General features: G+C 33.0%; 1 protein-coding gene and 1 long non-coding RNA gene across 4 annotated transcripts in view; one reads left to right on the top strand and one right to left on the bottom strand.

The window, feature by feature from the left end:
• The window catches only part of LOC148911062 (uncharacterized), a 59,196-nt gene that overhangs the window by 25,988 nt on the left and 9,592 nt on the right, over window positions 1-23,616 (bottom strand). Inside the window, exon 4 of one of the 3 annotated variants that reach the window (XM_089030327.1) lies at window positions 11,311-11,421. The exons of the other annotated variants lie outside the window; for them this stretch is intronic. Within the exon in view, the coding sequence (XP_088886453.1) occupies window positions 11,400-11,421 (22 nt within the window). The 3' untranslated portion in view covers window positions 11,311-11,399. Of the gene's footprint in view, window positions 1-11,310; window positions 11,422-23,616 lie in introns of those variants that run through there. 3 annotated transcript variants of the gene reach the window in all.
• On the top strand, window positions 7,249-11,657 carry LOC148911063 (uncharacterized). The gene is made up of 3 exons (XR_016119846.1): window positions 7,249-7,932; window positions 8,219-8,293; window positions 8,986-11,657. It is a non-coding gene; the product is annotated as an uncharacterized LOC148911063 (long non-coding RNA).

Below are 23,616 nucleotides of genomic sequence, written 5' to 3'. Positions count from 1 at the left end.
TTTATACAATGATACCCAGGGCCTAAAATATTATCAAGTTAACAAGGAAAGGCGAAAAAGCAAATATTTTGCAGTTACAATAAGGAACCCTAAAACCTAAAAAATATTTTCGAGATAAAGCAGTCTATCTAAAACTTAAGTTAATTTTAGGTAACAACAAAAACACAAAACAAAAATCTATCTAAAGCTAACCAGATAAACCAAAACAAAGTTTAAAACATCTAGCAAAGACTTTCTTAACAGTTAGAAGCGAAAGTAAATACAGCGAACAACACAAGCACTTTCAATTTAAAAAAAGGAACATTAAGACTTAGATTTGCTTTAACACCATAAACACGCGAAGAAATAAAGTTTATATGAAAGTGATGAAAAGATATCTCAGGATTTAGTTTAAACATGCGCTTGCATCAATAATAAAATAGATAACACCCTTTTACATTTGATGCCAACAAATGTATTTTTTAAATCCAAAACGAAGTTATAATTTAGTAGAGTTCAATTCTTTCTATACCATACTCTTAAAAAGAACGTCCGAAATATTAATAAAATTGAATCTTTTTGTTCTTTTTCTTTTTAAAGAAAGAAGCTGAAAAGGCAAAATTCTGCAATTCAGTCAATTTATAAGTTAAAAAAACAAATATGTAACAAAGGCTAAAGTTTTTTGAAATAGCTTATCAAAAAAAATTTCTAAATTAAATCTGAAAGACACTTTTGTGCATAAAAACACTTGCAAACTAGGTAATAATTTATAAGCTTAGTATATTGAATAGGACTTCATGCTATCCAATTAAGAAGAAAATAAGAAGGAAAATTTAGTAGTCAAAGAGTCCGATTTCTTCTTGATTGGGAAAGCATCAAAATCCAAATATCTTATAATTAGTTCAGTAAAAGGCAGCACAATTACTTTTTGATTAATATAAAATTAATGATAAGATTGAGAATCGAACACTTTGAAGACGGAGCGGAAAATGAGCAACTAAACTTTAAGAAGATGGAAAAATATCGGTTTTTCAAAAAAAAAGAAATTTAGGAATTTAATAGATATTTACATGAGAATATTAGAACATTTATTGCTAAAATCAAACATTTTCTGAAACGTAAATATCTTATATTTTGTCTTTGATATTATTTTAACATCTTTGTTATTTTCATTACTATAGTTCTCGATAAGTAAAAACATTTAACTTTCGGTCATTTAGAAGATAATAAACAAAAAGAAGCATTTTTTTACGTAATCATACGAAAAAACCATTAAGTGTTAAAACAGATATTGCACTGTAAAAGTCACTAAATTGCAATAATTTATGCTTAGTTTCAAAATGCTGTATGTATGTTTATACAAAAAAATTTTATTTAGTGAAGATAAAACAATTAAACTTTGTACGCATCGATTTGGTTGATTTGAATTATTAAACAATTGACTTCAACAATTATTGCCTAACGTTTTATCAAAGTTCTATAAATCAAATCAACTTATACGCCTGAAGTCTGTTACAAAGTTAATGAAAAAGATTGAATATTGATGCATACAAAATTAAATTGTTTTTTTTTTACTAAATAATGTTTTTTTTTGGTATAAAATATAAACAGGCAACCGGTAAAGACTTCTGCGCTACAGTAAAATATATTTCGAAACCTGTGTTACAAAAGGAACTTTTAGAAATATCTAATACGTCGTTTGTTAATTTTAAATTGTTATTCGAATACAGTAAAATACTTGTTTTTAATTTTCTTCAATTTTGTACGCATCAATGTTCAGCTTTTTCTCAACCAACTTTCTAGCAGACATTAGGCGTATTGGTGGTTTTAAGTTTATTTCATTTATTAAACAATTGGATTCAACAGTTATTGCCTAACGTTTTAACAAACTTCAATTAATCAAAACAACTTAAAAGAACTAATGCGCCTTAAGTTTATTACAAAGTGAATGAAAAAGAGCTGAACATTGATGCGTATAAAATTTAATCCTTTTTGTTTTACCAAATATTTTTTTTGTATAACCATGTAAATAAGTAAATGTTTAAGACTTCTGCGCAACAATAAAATAAATTACAAAACCTTTGTTACAAAAGGAACTTTTAGCAATAATCTAATAGGTCATTTGTTAATTTTATATTGTTTTTCGTATGCACTAAAGTTTTTCCTTTTTATTTTTAATGTTGTTTTGCAAAATTCTGTAAAAATCTGTGAATCAAAATTAATAGATGTTTTTAGAAATTAATTTGCAAGGAACTTCTCCAGCTAGTTCAAATTATTTAAATTTGAAAAAAAATTTTTAAAATGCTTTCTCACTGAAAATTTATTTGAAATTCTTCTTTTTTAATGATTTGCGCATAATTTTTAATTATTATTTTTTTAATTCGTTTTATTATATTAAAAAACAAATATCATGGCACTGTATAATTTTTTTTTAAAAAAACATTTTGTGAGTGTTTGATATAATTGTTTGCTTTTTTCATTTATTTTTTCTTAAGAGCTTTTTTAATTGATTGCTTTCTAAACAATAAACTCCCTTATCAGAATTAGACATTTTGATTTTAAGTTTAATTCTTTATATTTTTAAAGCATCTAAGTTTTGATTTTTCTATAGGACTGTACGGGAAGCCGATTATCAATTACATTTTGTTAACTTCATTTATAAACGATTATCTCTCTTATTTTTTACACTCGTATAAATTTCGTGGTGCCGTACAAGCCAGTGAATGCCTCAAAATGTCCTTCCAAAACGTTTCTGATTTTATTTCACCTCAAATTCATAAATTTTAAACAATTTGTTTGGTTTTTCTAATTTTGAAACAATTTTACTTGAGCGATATCTCAACGCACACAAGCATTTTTAGTCATGCAATGCTTTTTTTACATAACGTAACTAAGCATCGACTAGCTCAAACATCACATGAATTTACGTGTTTCCAACAAAAATTGTTTTAAGCCTTTTTAATGCTATATTAGCTGCATAACATGGCTTATACTGATCTCAAGCTTATCAAATAAAATAAATCAAATTTCTTTAAATTTAATTGCAACATCTTAAATTCCACAGGAATAAGGCATTTTATTCAAGGAACTTCAAAAAAGTTAACTTATAGTGTTTGCATACACTTTCAATTATGTTTTGTTTTAACTAGATTAATATGTTTGAACTCTTAAAGATTTGCTTATTATATCTATAATTTTAGATGTTAACCTGTTTTAATGTGTTATGCAATCAAGCATTTAAAGACTTGGTTTTTTTAATCATTAAAAAACTACGTTTTTGCAATAAATCTATCGAATTTAAACCTTTGAAAATCCTGTTTACATAATCAAAATGAGGAGTCATGAACATTTTTAAAATATTTATGTTCACTTTTGTTATTCACTTATACCTAAGTTGCAAAAACTTTCGAAACATTAGTTATGTTTTTTAATTTATTAATTATACTTGATATCGTGCAATTGCGTATAAAATTTTCTAAGTACATATGAATAGTAAGGAATAGTTTGAAATCAGAGCAAAAAATTAATAATAAAAATGTTGACTCAGTAATAACGTAACTGACAATTACCCATTTATCAATCAACGAAGAACATATTCGGATTAGATTCCTGTTTAGAGTGAACCCAACTTAAAATTTCACTTTTGCATTTTTTTAAGGTCACGTGACTACCGGAAGTCTTAAAAGATTTTGTTTGCATTACAAGAAACCGAAACATCACAGTTAGGTCCAAAGCTCAATTAAATATCATTAACTTTAAACTAAATAAAACTTTATTGGTAATACACAAAAAACGGTTTTTTTGTGCTCCTTTTTTATAAAAGTTTGTTTTGTTGGGTTCCTCATTGTTAACTGGAAAAAATACCTTCCTATGTTATTTCGGTCTTTAAAGTGGCTATCACCCTTTTTTTTTTACTTTTTGATATCGAAATATAAGCTATTCTAAGAAACCTGTCGAAAGAATTTTTTGATTCTGACGCTTCTTTCTATTTTTTTCTAGCGGTCAAAAGTGCGAAAATAGGAAGATTTCAAAATACGACCGAGCGAGAGGGGAGACTGGGCTAGTGACGTAGAAGGAGCAGCACGCTCTTCTTGATTTACAAAGAAATGTATGGGATACTGAAGACGTCCTTGCGTTTCTTGGGTTTTTTTAGAAGTCCTTGGACTTTTAACTACTTTCTTGGGCTTCTATGAGGACGTTAATTATCTAAAGATTCCATTTCCAGTTCTCATCAGGATTCGTAGCCTAATTTACTGGTATATTAGTGAAGCGAACACAACCTAGCAAAGCAAGCGAGGTGACTAAAGTGAAGTGAGATTCCGACCCGATCACAAATATTATCTCATTGGCTGGGAATAAAACTTGTCAAAACCTTAGTAAATACACCAAAAGTACGGCAGCATAGATAGAAATTGCTACCTGGAAATTCCTAGAGTCGTTATAGGAAACCGAAGTTGATAACAGGTAACATTTTACTTGCCATTGCTCGAACTGAGTCGTCTTCGCCCCGGATCGGGAATTTATTCCCGGTTTATTAAAGAATAAAACAGTTTTGGTGATTGTGGTAACATTTCAGTGGTTATTAAACTCTTAAGAAGTATTTGGTGCATTGCTAAAAGGGCTGTAATGAATGGTTGAGACAAAATTCCCGTACGATTGACACAATAATACTACTATTCACAATATTTTAATTATTTGCTACCGTAGAATGCTCTTCAGATTTTTTACCTTTATCGAATTTCCCTCAATAGACGATCGTTTTATCTTTAAAGATAGGTATGGCCAGATACTGTGAGACAGGATAGAAAATTGATAGAGTAGAAAATATTATATTCGACTATAAAGTGAAACCATGTTGACCTGCAGAGTAACAGTAGACTGATGATGCGAAGTGTCACGCACCCTTACATGTAGTTTCTCGACTGAACTACTACAGTATAAATATATAATGCAATTCATGTTTAGATATTTTGAAAACTGTTAAGCCATCTATATTGAAAAAGATTTTGTGAACTACCTGGAGTTATTTCATTGTTTCTGTTATTTACATTTGATGTTTCTGATTTGGAAACGACCTGGAAGAATTTTGCGCGGCACGGACTCACATATTCATCCATAAATACATCAGATATTAATAAGAATAATGCTAAAAAATTTATGACTTAAAGGGTGTTAGGTTCATATAGTGCTCAGAGTTACTGTATGTGAAATCTATAAGTTTTTGAAACTAATTTATTACACTTGATTCTGAGCGTGACAGCCTAATATGAGGTTTTCCCTAGGTTGCGTTTAACTTCTCGCTGCTTTTCTTTTTCTTAAAATAATTCAAAAATAATATCATTCTTGAAGTCTGAAGTAATTAACATCCTCTAACCAGAAAAATGAGGTCTTTTGAAAGCGTATAAACGGCAAATTGGTCATAAATACCAGTGAAATCTAGAGAGAATGAGGAAACATCTAAACCCAACTTACTCCTCTTACGTCACAGCCCAGTCCTCTAGGTTATCATTTTACGCGGCCAGAGTCAAAGAAATGCCTATTTTCGCACTTTTGACCGCTCGAAAAAAATAGAAAGAAGGGTCAGAATCAAAAAATTATTTCGACACGTTTCTTAGAATAGCTTATATTTTGATATAAAAAAGTAAAAAAAAAAAAGGGTGATAGGCACTTTAAGGCTTCCAGTGTTACCTGGAAAATTTTTGAGTTTGTAGTCTTCTTGTGTTACGTGTAGAACATTTCGGGTTGCCTTGTTACCAATTAAAATATGTTAGATTTTACTTGAAAATTAGTTTGGGTTCACTGTGTTACCTGGAAAATATTTTAGGTTTTTGGGCATCCTGTGTTACCTGTAAAATATTTTGTGCTTTGGGTTTCCTGTGTTAGCTGGATAATATTTTGGATTTTGGGCTTCTTTGTGTTAGCTGGATAATATTTTGGATTTTGGGCTTCTTTGTGTTAGCTGGAAAATATTTTGCGCTTCCTGTGTTAGCTTGAAAATATTTTGGATTTTCGGGCTTCCTGTGTTAGCTGGAAAATATTTTGGATTTTGGGCTTCCTGTGGTAGCTGGAAAATATTTTGGGTTCTGGGCTTCCTGTGTTAACTGGAAAATATTTTGGGTTCTGGGCTTCCTGTGTTAGCTGGAAAATATTTTGGGCTACCTGTGGTAGCTGGAAAATATTTTGGGTTCTGGGCTTCCTGTGTTAACTGGAAAATATTTTGGATTTTGGGCTTCCTGTGGTAGCTGGAAAATATTTTGGATTTTCGGGCTTCCTGTGTTAGCTGGAAAATATTTTGGGTTCTGGGCTTCCTGTGTTAACTGGAAAATATTTTGGATTTTGGGCTTCCTGTGGTAGCTGGAAAATATTTTGGATTTTCGGGCTTCCTGTGTTAGCTGGAAAATATTTTGGATTTTGGGCTTCCTGTGGTAGCTGGAAAATATTTTAGGTTCTGGGCTTTCTGTGTTAGCTGGAAAATATTTTGGATTTTGGGCTACCTGTGGTAGCTGGAAAATATTTTGGGTTCTGGGCTTCCTGTGTTAACTGGAAAATATTTTGGATTTTGGGCTTCCTGTGATAGCTGGAAAATATTTTGGGTTCTGGGCTTCCTGTGTTAACTGGAAAATATTTTCGGTTCTGGGCTTCCTGTGTTACCTGGAAAATATTTTGGATTTTGGGCTTCCTGTGGTAGCTGGAAAATTTTTTTGGTTCTGGGCTTCCTGTATTAACTGGAAAATATTTTGGGTTTTGGGGATTCCTTTGTTAGCTGGAAAATATTTTGGATTTTGGGCTTCCTGGGTTAGCTGGAAAATATTTTGGATTTTGGGCTTCCTGTGGTAGCTGGAAAATATTTTGGGTTCTGGGCTTCCTGAGTTAGCTGGAAAATATTTTGGATTTTGGGCTACCTGTGGTAGCTGAAAAATAATTTGTTTTCTGGGCTTCCTGTGTTAACTGGAAAATATTTTGGATTTTGGGCTTCCTGTGTTAACTGGAAAATATTTTGGGTTCTGGGCTTCCTGTGTTAGCTGGAAAATATTTTGGATTTTGGGCTTCCTGTGTTAACTGGAAAATGTTTAGGGTTTTGGGCTTCGTGTTTTACCTGGAAAATATTTTTCGGTTTTGGGTTCTCTGTGGCAACATGAAGAATAACTTTGGCTCTATTTAACCGGCTGCTTGCTCTTGGGTTCACTGTGTTTACAAAAGGAGACGAAAATTAATATAAATACGGTTAGTCTATAATTTTAAAATATTATATAGAGTACGAGTCGAGTAGGGAGGGGTGAAAATGAACCTCGTTCCCAGCTCCTCTCGGTCAGCTCCAGATTGGATCAATAGAAGTTTTTTTTAGAAAGGTTATGACGTCATCTTAACGAATTAATCACCAACCCACAACCGCCACGGCCGAGAGCATGCTGGGGACGAGGTTGGGAAATGGAAATCACACAGTACAACAATGACGGCGGAAAACGATGCAAGACTCAATATATAATAGTGCTTTGATGTTTCTCTTCCTCCACAAAAATCCTGAAAAATCATCGTTTTACAATGTGAAGTCCAGTTCAGTCGAAACTACTGTTGAAGGAAGTACAATATATCTACAATCTATATATCTACGCCTAATAGATTTAGAGAACAACTTGAATTTTATTTTTGGTAATTTTACGACCCCTAGTACTTCTATCTTTCGGGATGTTCGATGAAATATGGCTGAATTCATAACAAACACGGGATTGTGCAACATGATGTGCATGTAGACCATCTAAGGGCTATTAAAGAGAAGTACAATGGGCAGTCCAGCTCGCAGAGAAAAGTAAAAGTTGCAAGCCTTACAAAGTAGATTGGGAAAGCTAAAGTAGACTGGGAAAGCTAAAGTTTACGTTTTGGATTGAAAAGTTCTAAGCCTGGACCTTAATATGGAATTAACATGTAGCACTAAGTACAATTAATAAAACAGAGGTAAGTTGAATGTAAATAATGTAATATACCAATAGTATGGAATAAAAGTAACCTCTTGATCGTTTTTATTGTAATATATTTAGGTTTAGCCCGAGTTTTCTTTCGGTTAAAATGAGAGGTTTTCGTTGTTGACTTATATGGATCAATGGGGACTACGATTCAAGTTATACATTATATATGAATGAACTAACGAAATTTTACAAATGTTAATGGGACACAAGTTGATGTTCGGGCTCAGAACTACCTTAATAATTTTGGCTCTAATCGAATGCCTTACCTGTTGCAGAGTCTCCACACTTATCATGATACTGACTGTATAGAACTATGACTTCTCTTGCACGTGCAACATGGTTGTTGACAGGTATGATCACTAGGCCTCTGGAGAAAATATGACAGTGAAGGCTGTGAAAAACTCGTGGATTCTCACATAATAAGGTCAAATCAAATGACTCTTCTAATTTGGCATTGGAAGGACTTGAAGTGAAGCCACATGATTTGCTCCCACCTTGTTCTATCCATCATGGCAGCTACTACCTGAGATTGGGTCAAGTGAGGTTATTGAATGAAGATAAAACAGGAATAAATAGAGTTTTGCTTTGCATAGAATGCTTTGGAATTTAAAAGGGCTATAAAGGAACAAGCATTTGATCGTTGTGTATGAGAATATACATGAAATATATATTTGTATTGCAGTTGTAATGAATCAAATTGAGCTGACGGTCATTTAGTGTGGATTGAAATATTTATTGGTATTGTAAACAGAATTTTATGTACCCATTTCTTTGAACAGTTACTTGTACCTGAGATTGGGAATGAGTTTACTTACTTTGTGTGCAACACTTGTATAAATTTTTAATTAGCTTGGGAGTTTTGAGATTTCTGAGTACTTTGTATGTTGGGATTTTCATGCCCAGCTTAAAGGTTTGTTCGATTTGAGTGGGTAAATTTGTGGTAGAACAGGAACTCATTGTAGGCTGTGGAACTTATTCCACTCTGAAGATTCAATATATTGAGGAACATGAATGCTAACGTCTTCACTTTTGTCATTAATAGATTGGTTGTTATTGTCTTTCTTCTACTGTTAGATGTGAGTACCTGTTGGAAAAACAAGGGACTCAACGAAGGACTGCATGTGCCAGTTCATTTAGTTTTTTCATCACCTAAGCTTGGTGCAGAGTGGGCAGCATTGGTTTACTTGTTATTGCATCTTCATTATTATCCAGTTAGTTCAGTTGGTAAGAGTGTCAGTCCATAGTTCGAGCCTCAGCTGGACCAAAAAAACTCAGGAGAAGGTGATGCCTTTGTAATTACATCTTCAAATGGTTAGACCTTCAAGTGTTCTCGGATAGGGACTTTAAACCATAGGCCCTATCTCCCAACCCTTCCTTATAACCTGCAGTAAAATGTCCATTTTTCCATTCCACATAAAACAACCTGTTGAATTATTCATATAAGAGTAGGGGTTTTCCTCAGTTCAACAGCCTATCCCAATTTGGAGGCATAATACTAATCTACTAACAACTGACTCATGATTTAAGCTGCACGGCTGCTAATTGTGCCTTAATATGCAGCTCGTAAAGTCCTCCACTGGTCATAAATGTAAAGTGCATTGAGACATTGTGAAATGCTCTTTATAAGAACCTCCCATTTTTATTATTGTCTGGACCAGGGTGCACACCATATATCTGTGAAATAATTACTAGTCATGCATGTACGTTTAACAGTATTTTTTTTTTAGTTATCAACTATTAATAGTTTTAAACTAGCTAAATGTTTAGCTTTTGTTCCCAATTTTGTGCTCCACTAATATCCACTATTGTATAAAATAAAAGCACCAAAATATCAGCAATTAGACAGACATGTTTGGTTTTGTTTCACAGATTTATGGCGTGCACTCTATATGACCAAAGTCAAATAATTTCTGTTGATTGGGAGGGTTCTTGGGAAAATCAAGGTAAAATTTTAGTTTTCCTCCGGTTTTTCTACCTTATTCGTTTCCTGTTGAAGCTATGATGAAAACAAATTACTATATGTTACAAGCACATAAATACATTGGTATATATATATTGTAAAGATATCATAAACACTTATGCCACTTCCTTGACATTGGCCTTAAAGTGTATATCAAGGATAAAATTATATTTTCAAAATCACATATGTGAACAGTGTATATATGGTATGGTTGCAGTATTTTGGTATGGGGTCTTCTCTTTTCAAAGATATAAAGTTTTGAAATATCAATATGCAAATGAGATGACGTAAATTCCAGAATGTGTTACATTTTGCAGTGCGATTTAGGACAAGTGTTCTGAAGTGAAATAGCCCAAAGGTGTACAAAGCCATATATTTCAGTTATAAGGATGATTTGCAAATGAAAAAAATAACTGGCAGTACTTTCCACAACAGCATTTTTGTATAATAAATTAGTCTTGAATTTACATCATCTCATTTGCATATTGATATTTCAAAGGTTTTCTGAGAAGAAAATTTCACATACAAAAATTCTGCAACCATATTAACTAACACTATTCACATATAAGTGATTTTGAAAAAAAAAATTCTTGATATACACTTTAATAAATAAATGGGGATACTGTCATCACATAACATATCATTTATGGGCAGGGGAGAGAGCTATAAAATTGCTTTGACCTGACCTTGACATTTATAAATAACAAATGGTTTTGATAAAAGGATGGTATCTAGAAGAGAATTATTAGTTATGTTTAGGATTATTGCCACTAGCTAATCCAGGTACTCAATTGAACAGGAATCAAACCTGTGACCTTCCGGGTACCGTCCAGGTGAGTCTGTAATCAAGACAAACCAGTGGGGTTTCAGTCCATTTTAGAATGGTACGAAGATATGATAATCCCATGATGGATGTCAACAATGAGCAGCATTTTATTAATGATATTGTCAACAAAGATCATATAAAGTCTTCATTACCAGAAAATAGGAACAGGGAAAAGCTTTTTCAAAAAAATATACCAAGAGTACCAAAGTCTTGAAAGAAAATGTCAGATAATGGCCCACAAGAGCAACTCAAGGTATCTGAAATGGACTGAAGTCCTGCTAGTTTCTCTCTGGGTTTTCACTCCAAAAACATTGATTTTTAATGTTTATGCAAATTAGCAGCCGCCAGTTATGAAAGTCATGTATTAATGGTGGCCAATTGATTTGGGTTAAAAAAATGTTTTACTTTAATTTTATTACCGGCGTTTGCATTGCTACGCAGCCACCCTAGACTAAAATCGCAACGTGCACTTTGCAATAGACTGCCGTCAATCAAACATGTTGAAGCCATTTACACGCGTGTGATTCAAAAGGCGCCAAAACTTTGGATGATTGTTTACAAATATTATAAGCCACACTCACCGGGCCTATCCAGGCCGATCCAAGCCTGTAAATGACGCCCAAAGGTCCTCTTAGGATCTTCACGTACATAACTTGTGGTTAGGATCATTTTATGGTTTCTTTTCTTTAATACTGAGTATAAAATGAGAAGATATTTTGATTACAAAATAATGGAGCAAAGTTTAGTGTGGAGTGTGTATGACATCACAGATTTTCACATAAGACTATGGTATAAATTTTAAGCAGTTCCATGAATATTGTGAATAGTGTTGCGAAAAAAGATCAATTGCTTGAGAATTCTTTTACTAAAAAGCAAGATTAACTTACCTTACAGTAAAACTCTGAATAAATGTGCTTTGAACAAAAAATGTACAATTTAAATCTTTGTGATATAGGGTGTTTTCTTATTTTTATGTTTGTATAATTTCTGCAACACTAATGTTTGCAACAAATTTTTGTAATGTCCGCAACACACATTTGGCAGTTTATAAGTCTGCTATGATGAAAATTGGATTTGAAAGAGTCCACTGAGAGATAAGAAATCAGGCATCTATATATGCATTATTGCTAGAGTAGGCTTATCCCTGGATTAGGGGTGGTCAATATTCAAGCAACCCAATATTTTATATGCTTCATGGTTCCTGCATTTCATTTCCGAAACATATGAGGAAAAATGAGGGATTTGAATTTTTTTAAATTTTTACATGTCTCATGTGGGATTGGCCATTACCGTTTCTCTACATTTAAACCTATAAACTTGAATAAAAACAATCTAGGAATACATATTATGCAAATTGAAAATTTACCATTTATTAGACAAAAAGACTTTCATGATGACAAAAACCTAGATAAAAAGTCTAGGTGTGTAATTATAGTTTTGAAAATATTTCTTCAATCGCTAAACATTGTCATCATGAAAGTCTCAAACTAAAAAATCATTTTATTATAATGACATTGTACCAAATAATTCAGAAATTCTTTTCTGCTGTGAAGTAAAAAGCCAATAGTGACTTTCCTACAAACCCAATAGTCTACCTGGAACTATAAAGCTTAAAAATCTAGAGTCTTTCTCTGTGTTTTTCACAGTATGGCAGGGAATTCGAAGCAGCATGCTTTTGCTTGACAAGCAGAAATAATTTGTTTTGAAAAAAATAGGAACACAATCTATTTGTACTTAATGATCAAAAACTAGGGAGCATAAAGTTAAAAATGTATATATTTTATAGCCAACTATTAGAGTCATGGTAATAGGGGTCTATTTTAGTTGAGAAACGAAGTGACGATTTGAAATGGAAAGTTATCGAAATATTTTGAAAAGAATTTTCTTGGGTTAGTTCAAACATGACGTCATCACTTTTTAATGACTTTTAACTAAGGTAGTAACGGACAGAAAGAATACATACATGAATTTTCTTAAAATTAAGTGTACAAACAATCCGTGAAACACTAATTACTAAATAGTACGAAATAGTGCTAATTAAACAATAGGAAACAATGGAAATTGCGCTATTTAGAATTACTAAAGTTTCAGGGTTATATATTGATTGCACTCTATTCATTTAAAGATCCTCAAAAAGCAAAAACAAGGGTCACCAACAGGGTTCGCGAGTTATAAGAGATTGAATTAGGGGGTAATTTCAATTATTCACATGATTCTGATTTCGTTCCAAATATACAGTACCTACTGAAGGTTTTATCATGGAAAGTGAAGGATTCCAATGATCAAAAAGCCTAGTCGAGTAATCTAAAGGTGCTGACACATGGTGCAACATTGCACGTAACATTGCAAGCAACAAATTTGAATCAGTGTGACACACATTAATTGAAACAAAATCACGCAACATTGCTTGTGTTGGCCTAATATGTCAAGATGTATGGTCAAATAAGCTTCAAACTGAATTCTAGAAGCAAAATTGTACGCAATTTTGCACCTCAAAATATGTTCCTGGTTATAAGATATGTCTAGAATTTGGAACTAAAGAGTCAAATAAAATTCTTTGTTTATAAATTCTTACAAAGTCATTATTTGTCAACAAAACCGACCAGCAGGTCAGGCTATAAAAATCTTTGCTTGCTTCGAAACACGTTCAATTTTACCTCGAAATTTGCATTAAATTACGGAATATTTTTCAAATGTTTTCAAAACAAATTATACTAAGAAATGGTAAGAAACAAGATGCGCAAAATGGATGCACAGTAGCAAAGGTTCGGATCCAAAACTACCATAGTTAAGCTTTATTATTTCTTTCAATGCATGGTAACTCCTACTACTTTTCTAACCAGAATTTAACAACCCTTTGATAAATTAAAACAATTCACACAGTTATTTTAAGAAAATAATTGATTCTCTGTCAGTCATTAGGCATTGTCCTTAAAAGCAAATTAAGTTTATAGAGCAGACATAATTCTACTTTGGCTTTTTTAATACCTATACAACAAGGTCAGTTATACTAATACGTTCTATCCATCAGGGGGAGGTTACTCTAAATTGCTTATTTTTCCAGGAATGATAATAAATACAGACAAATAAACTGTTCTATATTAAACAATGTATAATTGAGCTTGATGGTTTTTCATTCAAAGAAAAAAAAAAACAGTTAAAACTTGCAATAGCGATGGTTGAATTTATACTGAAATACTGCCACAATTTGCTATAATGATGGTTGAAAATAAAAGTCGGAATATGTGGGGCATGCTAATAATGATAATGGGTTCTTCTTCCACCAGATTCCAATTAAGAATATGCATGCACATATCCGACAACCTAAAATATATTGGTCTTCTGGTTTGTGTGTTACCAGAGCCTTTGATTTTTTGCTGAGAAGGCCGGGTTACTGGTTACGAGAATTAATGAGTAACAAGTATAGAAATCAATTTGACTAGCAGTTGAAATGTAAGCGATCCCAATCATATCCTGAAAAGCGTATACAGCAGCACCATGAAGAATTGCAACCCCCCCCCCCCCCGGCCAGCTGGGCAAACAAAATAAGAAAGAACCAGAATCTTCTGTGATTGATTTTAAGTAAATTGCAAAATTATTTGTTTCTTGCTTGATTTTGCATGTCGAAATGCATCACTCACTTTGCCTTAGAAGGCCACTCAAAAAAGTCTATTAAAAAAGAACAGAAACACGTGGAAAATCTTTCCAGGAATTGTGTTATCTTTATTTGACTTCCAATCACAGTAATATCTGTTACCGAGGCCATATGTTGTCATATTTCGAGGTCATGTAGCAGGAAAATGAGAATATATGTTTTATTGCATATTTGAAACGATCATGGTACAATAAATGACTATGCAATCTTTGGGGAAAATGACATTTCTCCTATTTCAAGGGAATCACCTTAGAATCACCTTACAGTCATGATGCCCCCATCCATGAGGCCCCCAGTGTATACCATGACATCTAGACTAAAAATGGCATTTAGTAAATATTTAAGGAAGGCTAAAAAATCTTTTGTTTGCTTTAATATCGTGTTAATAACATATGATCTTCATGAGTTAAAATACCTTATTAGAAAAACCTGGCAAAGATAACAGAAAATAAGCCTTTTCATAGTTTAAGAATGGATTCCACTGCGCATGCGATTTTATCCCGAATTTCTCACCTTCTTTTGTTTAATTAAGAACAAAAGAAGGTTTAGACAAAAGAAGATGAGAAATTTGGGATAAAATCGCATGCGCAGTGGAATCGATTCTTAAACTATGAAAAGGCTTATTGGATGCTTGGCAGACTATTAACCTTATCAATGTGGACGTTGAAATATGTAGTAGAGTGCTAATTAAGTAATAGAATGGCTAAAGTTTTGCCTTCTCTAGTTGCTATTCGCAGCGGATTTTGAAAAGGCATTCGACTCGATAGATTGAACATAATTTTATTTTTGCAGTCCTACATAAATTTGACTTTGGCAAAAATTTTATGGGTGAATACTCTTTTGCATGACAATCAAAGCTGCATCATTACAATGGTAAAGCAATGGATTTTTTCAAGGTCCATAGAGGAACAAAACAGGAGACCCTATCTCCCCTTATCTTTTTATATCCGATAAAACACTCCTGCTCATTTATTAAACAGTACATAGAAATCATGACGATCAGCTGTTGTAATGACAAAAAATTAAAGGTGTGAATATCGAAGGAAAGGTAAAGAAGTTCAGGAGCTAGTAACTTCGTTCAACAAAGTTTTGGAAATATTAAAACAATTTTAGGACTATAGACCTTTCCCGAGTTTGTTTGGATGACCACGAAACAATGGTTTGAAGTTGAGACTGAACTCTATTTTTATATTCATCAAGTTCAACCTCGACTTCAAACCATTGTTTCGTGATCAGTCAAGCGAATTCAGGAAAGGCCTATTCGTCATTGAAAATAAATGCAAAGAAGTCCGAAGCCAGATGGCTTGTTAGAGGAAACCGAGAACCCCCACAGGATTTTAATAAAAATTTTCAATGAATTAATTTTCATCAAGAAGGCATCAAAATACTGGACATATATATTTCGTATGATGATAAGTATAGTTATGATCAGATTTTCAGATGGATATTCGCTAACTTTACGGAAGACAAGGCACCTAACACTTATATGGTAAAATCCATGTATTGAAGTCATTTGCTCTGCCAAAATAATTGCTCTGTGCTCATGTTTCAGAAGATTTCGTTAAAATAATAGAGAATACAACACAAAATTTAATCTGGAATGAAAAAAAACAAACTCAAATCAAACATAGCACCTTAATTGGTGATTATAAAAGTTAGGAGGATTAAAGTTTCCAGATTTCCAGTCCTGTATAAAAGCAAATTGAGTCAAATGGGCAATTAAATTGTTCGAATCCATCAACATATCTTAAAAATATAGGAGGATTTTACCAAATCAAGAATAATTTTGATAGGAAAGAGCTAGCATATTAATAATGTGGTCACACATATATATCAGAAAATAACAGTGACAAACCAAATGCGATATTTAAAGTGCTACTCTGACGAAAATCGCTCAAACTTGGATTCAGCTGAAACTTCCCAAGAATACTCTTTAAAGGTCCACGCAAAGGTGCACGTCTCAAAAACCATCCTTGAAGAAAAAAGTTTCAATGTTCTTGGTGAAATGATGTCCTAGAACTCCAAATGCACCGAAAGGATGTTCGAGACTTTAAATATGAAGGTTTTTAATGTTTCTTGTGCCGATAAAGACATTCCGAATGTTGATCTCAGGCCGTGTTCTTCCTAAGAATACTCTTTAAAGGTCCAATAATCACTGTATGAAGTGTTTTCTCGATATTCAGGATGAAAGTATGATATTTTTACAATTATTTTTTGGGTGTGTCACGTCATAAACTCAACATCGAACATTGCTCCATACATTTCTTTGTAGTTTATGATCAAAATATCAGTAGTAAAGGGAGGAAAAAATACCCAAACACCCCAAAATATAAATTATAGTCATAAATAATGTTAAATAAGCACATTAGCCACCCTTTGGGCTTCATAGGAATGAAATAAATTAAGCATTTATTTACAAAGAAATATATGTAGCAATGTTTGACGCTGAGTATATGACATCACAGACTCTTTAAAACACTCATTAATAATTCATAAGCTTATGGTCCAATTGGAGCCACCATACACGTCACGTGCATGAACCTTAATACCCGATAAAGTCCTCTTCATTAGTATTCAAGTGATTTTATATAAAGACATGTGATCTTTATATAAAGACCACTCGAATACTATGAGGATGACTTCATCAGGGATGAAGTATGCATCCAAGTTTAGATGAAGACATAGAGCTTCATCAAGGTCATAGTCAACCCTAATGATCTGTGACTAACGTGCCTGTCTTTGCCTTGGCACGCAATATCCAAAGTGTGGGAGCTTCTATTGAATCTGGTTGCGCATGCCCGTGACGTCAAATCTCTATCGAAGTAAAAAAATCCATGCTCGTGACGTGTATGGTGGCTCCAGTCGAACCAAAATCTTATAAATTGATCATGAGTGTTTTAAGCAGTTCAAAAAACTCGTAGATCGTGTTTTATCAGGTATAAAAGCACTCGGCTACGCCTCGTGCTCTTATACCTGATAAAACACTCCTACTCGTTTTTTTAACACTACATAATCGTAAAAATATCATACTTTCATTCTGAATATCAAGAAAACACTTTATCTTTTTTTAAAAATATTCTGATGCACAACCAAAAAATTGAGTATAAAATTATTGGCCAAAATAAAAGATATTCTTTCAAAGCATACTAGTAATAAATAGTTCTGAATGGTAGGGAGCAGCATAGCGTTAAAAGTACAGTCATATATAATTATGTTTGTTTTCATTCAATTCATATCCAGCCATTGATAATTATATCTCTTTTTTCACTTCTTTTTTTTTTTTTTTTTTTTTTTTTTTTTTTTTGCTATTACTTTGTCTTTTAGTTTGTTGCTTCTTTGTTGTAAAGGTTGTAAATCGAAATAGAATGTAAAAAGTAGCCATGTAAAGAAACCTAATTGTGTGATTACAAAAGAATAGTTGTAAATAGAATTTAAAAGGATCTATGTAAATAAGTTGTGTGATTAATAAAGTTAATAGGAAAAAACTAAATAAATGAATAAAATAAGTAAATAAATGACAATCAATAAATGAATGATCTTGAGTTATTTCTTTATATAATTTATCCATTAGTGCAGGGAGTTTTCCCTGCCTCCTAGGCATGAATTGATAAAAATAATAGTTTGATAGCTTCGATTGGTGATGTGAAACAAAAACAATCCCTTTGCAGATGAATTTCAGAGCTCATAATAATTTGTGCAAATAACAAATGAGTTTGGAACGCAAAGGTGCACGTCTCAAAAACCATCCTTGAAGAAAAAAGTTTCAATGTTCTTGGTGAAATGATGTCCTAGAACTCCAAATGCACTGAAAGGATGTTCGAGACTTTAAATATGAAGGTTTTTAATGTTTCTTGTGCCGATAAAGACATTCCGAATGTTGATCTCAGGCCGTGTTGAGCAGGGGAGCTAATTAGCGCTCTGGTGTTGAGACTGCTTCGTGACAACAGCGTGAATAAAATAAAAGTTTTAATCTCCATGAACATTTTTTACAATTTAATGGTTGAATTCCTAATCATTTGATTTTATGGTTGATTTAGAAGAATTATCATGGTTGATTATTAAGCATCTGAATGATGCTCTTTAGCTCCTCATACATCTGTATATCGGGTTCTGGAACTAATTATCAATGACAAAATTCAAGAAGTACATCGTTTAACTACAGTGTTTGCTAGCTTGTAGATATCATTTTTAACACTGTAATGATCGTGAAACAACTGCAAAAGTGATTGATTTACACGGGTTCATAGCGCTATAACAACCGTTAAACTTCTTATTAAATTAGTGTTTATAGAGACTAGGAGTGTCATGGTTTATACTGGGGACGTCATGGTAGTACAGACTAGGGGCGTCATTGTATACGCTGGAGGCCTCATGGATGGGGGCGTCATGACCGGTTATTTCACCTTAAAGGGGGACTAGCCACAAAAATCTTCCGAAATTTAATTTGGCTGAGAACTTCAATTGAATAAGCTTTACCACCGCTTGCATTACTACGCGGCCACCCCAGACACAAATCTCATCGTGTAGTTTGCAATAGACTGCCGTCAATAAAACACCTCATTCTATTTGGATGTACTCAAACTCTTTGCAATCGCTTTCGGAACTTTGCTTTGTGATATCTGACTGAGAAAGTTTGATAGAAAAGCCAACTTACTGATCCAAACGTGTATAAATGGCGTCAACATGAATGATTGACAATAGTCTATTTAATAATCACTGGTTAAAGTTTTTTCTTTATATCATAGCGGGAAGTATTATATTTTTACAAATTTTTATAGGTGTCTGGTGACGTCATACACTCAACACTCAACCCCAAGCTAGACCAAAGACATCAATGTTTGGAAAAAGACCGGCACTCTGGAACAATTTCGACAATTCCCTGATGAAATGTAGTACTCAAGTTCAGTACCAGAGTTTAAATCTGCACTAAAACACTACCTGTTCACCAGGAGTAACTGACTTTTTTTGCAATTTTTTCAACAAAAAAAGCATCGAGACGTCGTATGATGCGTTTCTTAAGAACTTGATTTTTTTTTTATTATTTTATTATTTTTATTATTAATTAAAATCCACGACTACAAGCGAAGATGCACGCCTGGATATCAAAGCGGGGGCATTCTGGCAACGAGGAGTGACAGCATTTTTTGACGTACGAGTGTCGCATGTCAACTCCAAGTGCAACCAGAAGAAAACCACCTCATCAATATTCGACGAACAAGAGCAAGAAAAGAAAAGAAAATATCAACAGAGAGTTCTGGAAGTGGAAATGGGTTCATTTACACCGCTTATCTTTGGGACCAATGGTGGTATGGGCAAGGAAAGCCAAATTTTCCTAAAAACTCTAGCGGATAAACTGGCGAACAAAACTGGACAAAGCTATTCTGACACAATAACATATATTAGAACAAAGTTGTCGTTTGAGATTTTGAAAGCTGTAATTACATGCATTAGAGGCTCCCGCACTCCTTTTTATAAGAACAATGAAAGTGACTTTCTATTGGACTTTAGCATTAATACTAACCTTGCCGATATTAGATAATTTTAGACTTTTTATAATGCTTGTTTTTCATTTTGTTTTTTTCTAGTTTTTTGTAAATAGTAACTTTTTCTCTTTAAATTTTCACAAAGTACATAATGTAAATATTCTTTTATTATTATTATTATTTTTAAATGATTTACAAACTTATTATTATTATTACATTATTGTTATTAAAATTTATGTTAGGGTTTGCTATATTTATTATTATTATTATTATCATTATTATTATTAACACTAAACATCACTTCATACATTTCTTTGTAAGTAACTTCATGTTTTGCTCTAACCCAAAGGTCCACTGAGGGACTTAACGTACATAAACTTGTAGTTAGGGTTATTTTATGATATTTTTTTATTCAACACTGAGTATAAAACTAGTGGATATTTTGTATGGAGTGATGTTTAGTGTTGAGTGTATGACGTCACAGACTCCTATAAAAATTTGTTAAAATTTGATACTTCCCATCCGAATCTCGAAAAATGCTCTAACCAATGATTATTAGGCCTTTAAGGGTTATTACAGTAAAGTTTCAGCTGAATTAAAACTTGGATGATTTTCGTGCTAGTCCCCCTTTAAGTATGAAGGTTTATACTTTCAATATGTTAATGACTGTGATGTCACAGGAGGCATTTGAGTGTATTTGTTGTACCTAGTTATAATGAACCTTTATGTAAGCCAATGAGTGAGATATTGATGCTAGTCTGCATCTCAAATAATGCATTATGGAAAATTCCAGAACTTTGGAAAGAAAGCGTTGAGCCACTTGGTCCTACTAACATATATCAGCCTCACAGCATTCTCTCCATATAAACCACATATTTGGGAAATTAATCTATTTACAAGCTCACAGGATAATCGTGCCAAAATTTCTCAACATAGTGTACAAACTTTTGATTTTTGATGTGCTCTCAGGATTCCCTCCAGCACTCCATAGATGGATAAAATGGCTCAGAATTAGCAGTTTTCAAAATACCTCCAAATCGAGCTGCCAATGCTTTATAGAAGAAACATTTCCTTGCTGGAATATCACACCACTGGTGAACTTTGTACCACATTTGCATAAAGCACTGACATTGTTAATCAAAACTCCAAATATGGTTTTTCTAAGGCTTGCAGAACGTTTAGGTCCAGAAAAACACTAATTTATAAAACCTCAAAAAATTCCCAAGAGTCAAAGGGTTAAATAATGAATCCTGATGAATCCCTGATGTCACATCATAGTCATTAACATAGTTAATGTAATAATGTTAATGTGTACATAGTTAATGTAATAAAAAGAGTATAGTTTAAAAAGTTTAAAAAGTTGTCTTGAGCACCGAATAAAAGATTATGATCAAAAAACAAATTGAAACTATGCACGTTGCTGTTGGACTATGAGTTTGGCTGGGCATGATGATTACATCGGTGTCACAGACTTTTTCAAACAAACGCCTTTAACCTGTCTTAAACAGTAGGACATTGTTTTAAATTCTTGTTTATAGCATCAAATGACTGTGTCTAAACATGAAGTGGAAATATCATTGTCTAAGTTTAGCGTTGCTGTTTTTGTAATCCATCAAATCGTTTTGGATTGAAATAATGAATTCAAAATGCCATCTAGTTCTGATTGATTAAGCTTATTTATGTGTTTCACATACTTGAATATACTTTAATACTTAAAGTTTTTTTCTAAAGTTAGTCAACATCGAAATCAAAATGAAAACTGTTGACTTCTGAAACTATTTATTAATTAGTAAAAACTTATACAAACGGTTCAGTTGAAAGAAACTCCAATTCTTAGCGTCCTTCGTAACCAAACAATCATTGGTGATCTAAGTAAGATAGATGAATCTTGTCACACAGCGAACAAATTCAAGAATTCGTGGCAAGGATCAAAAAATCAAATTTGCTCTTCTTTTGAAGTTAGATAGGCCATTATTAGATATGAATCACTGGGTAGTTGGTTTTCGAAAATATTATCTTATTTCCGAGAAAACGGCCACACAAGAGGTTCGACCGAAGCCCAAGAAAGAAACGCTCAAGAGGAGTGAAAGTGGACAAACATTGAACAGAGCGCAAGTAAAAAATAAACCATCTATGACAATTTTTGAACTTTCTTCTTAATGTATCACCATTTTTCGTTCATTGGACTGGATTTCAAACTTATTGGGAAAGGGACGAATTTTTGGCGAGGAAAAATAGGAGGCCTGTGTTTACATATGCTAATTAGTTGCCTCAAAAGAAAAAAAAGATTTAACTATGGGCAAGTTCTCTGATTGAAATAGTATTTATGCTGCAAGTTGAGGAAGAATAGACCTTTTCAAAACTTGAAAGATTGATATGGGGAAATTAATTCTGACTGCATAGAAAACTGTTGAATTTGGTTGAAATACATGAGAAAATCATGCTTCCCGAATCAACGCAGGCAAGGGCAGACCCAGCCAAAATTTGGGGGGGGGCTAATTGAGTTTCTTCCGTCAACACAACGGAAAGCAATATAAAAAAGCATCATATTTTTCTGCTGAAGAGGGGGAGCCCCCCTTTGACCCCCACTGGATCCGCCCTTGGCAGGACTAAGAATTTTCGTAAAGATTGCCATAAAATGTACCCTGAAAACTAAGAAATTATTGTTCGTGCCGTTGTTTGAAAGTTCAGTGTGGTTTGGTAAATTTAAGCTCCATTAGAAAGGTTTAGGGATTGTCAGTATGTGATCAAAAAACGCGATCTTTGGTGATTGCGTGACCAAGGTTCCACTTTACGTTTAGAAGTTTGATTACTGTAAAATTCATGCTAAAGATTACGATATAAAACGTAAAAAAAAAAGATTTATAATCTTGTTTTAGTCGAATAATTTTTGGGGCGATAAAAAAGCGGTTTCAACAGTATATAGTTTATATATGCATAAATCACGCCGCCAAATGATTACTAGCTTGACCCAATTTTAGGTCAATGATTTTTAGAGCGACTGATTGCAAATGTTGTTGAGTTGGTTGTCGTACACACTAAAACCATGATGTTTAAACACAAACATGCAGAGATTTTCATACAGATTTTCATACGGCGTTACTCGTTGGCAAAATTAAAGTTGGCACAGAGAAGAGGAAGTGAATTCGCAAAGTAATATCAAACTTCGAAAGTGAGAATAGCCAAGGAAGATAACGGGGAGATGTTTCTGGGTAACAAAACAAGTAAGCAGATTGCAGGTGTCAAGATTCTTAATTCAAATAAATAATACAAGGAATTTTATTGCTATTTGAACTCGACATCTTATAAATTTTTATATTGATGAAAAAGCCATACATTAATTGACCTTTAAAATTTTGAACAAACTGGTCATACAAATGAAATCGAAATAAACGGGCCAGTGCCTTTGTCACAAAATTCAGCTCTAATTTGGCTTTGCTTCATGGACTGACTTAAAGAACATTTCTAGTTGTAAATCTAGTACACAAACATTTTGATAGATGGAGAAACTATGTAAATATCCTACTCAGACAAGTTAAATGAAGGAATCATTGACCAAATGAATTAAACACGGCAGTGAATCAATGTCACATTTAACCAGGAAACATTTCTGGTTTTAAACTTCCCTGGGGGGGGGGGAAGTCCGGGAAAAAAGTACTGGGGATGCTCGTCGAAAATTTTCAAAAAGACCCCTAAAAGATACCAGAAGTCTTTAAAAAAAAGCGTGGCTGAATGATTTTTAACCCCTA

Source organism: Actinia tenebrosa, unplaced genomic scaffold (genome assembly GCF_029948245.1).
Source record: "Actinia tenebrosa isolate PJP-AT-01 unplaced genomic scaffold, QUT_ActTen_1.0 PGA_scaffold15__27_contigs__length_11533743, whole genome shotgun sequence".
NCBI lineage: Eukaryota > Metazoa > Cnidaria > Anthozoa > Actiniaria > Actiniidae > Actinia > Actinia tenebrosa.
The sequence above is the reverse complement of the archived record's forward strand: the minus strand, read 5'-3'. Positions and strand labels throughout refer to the sequence as shown.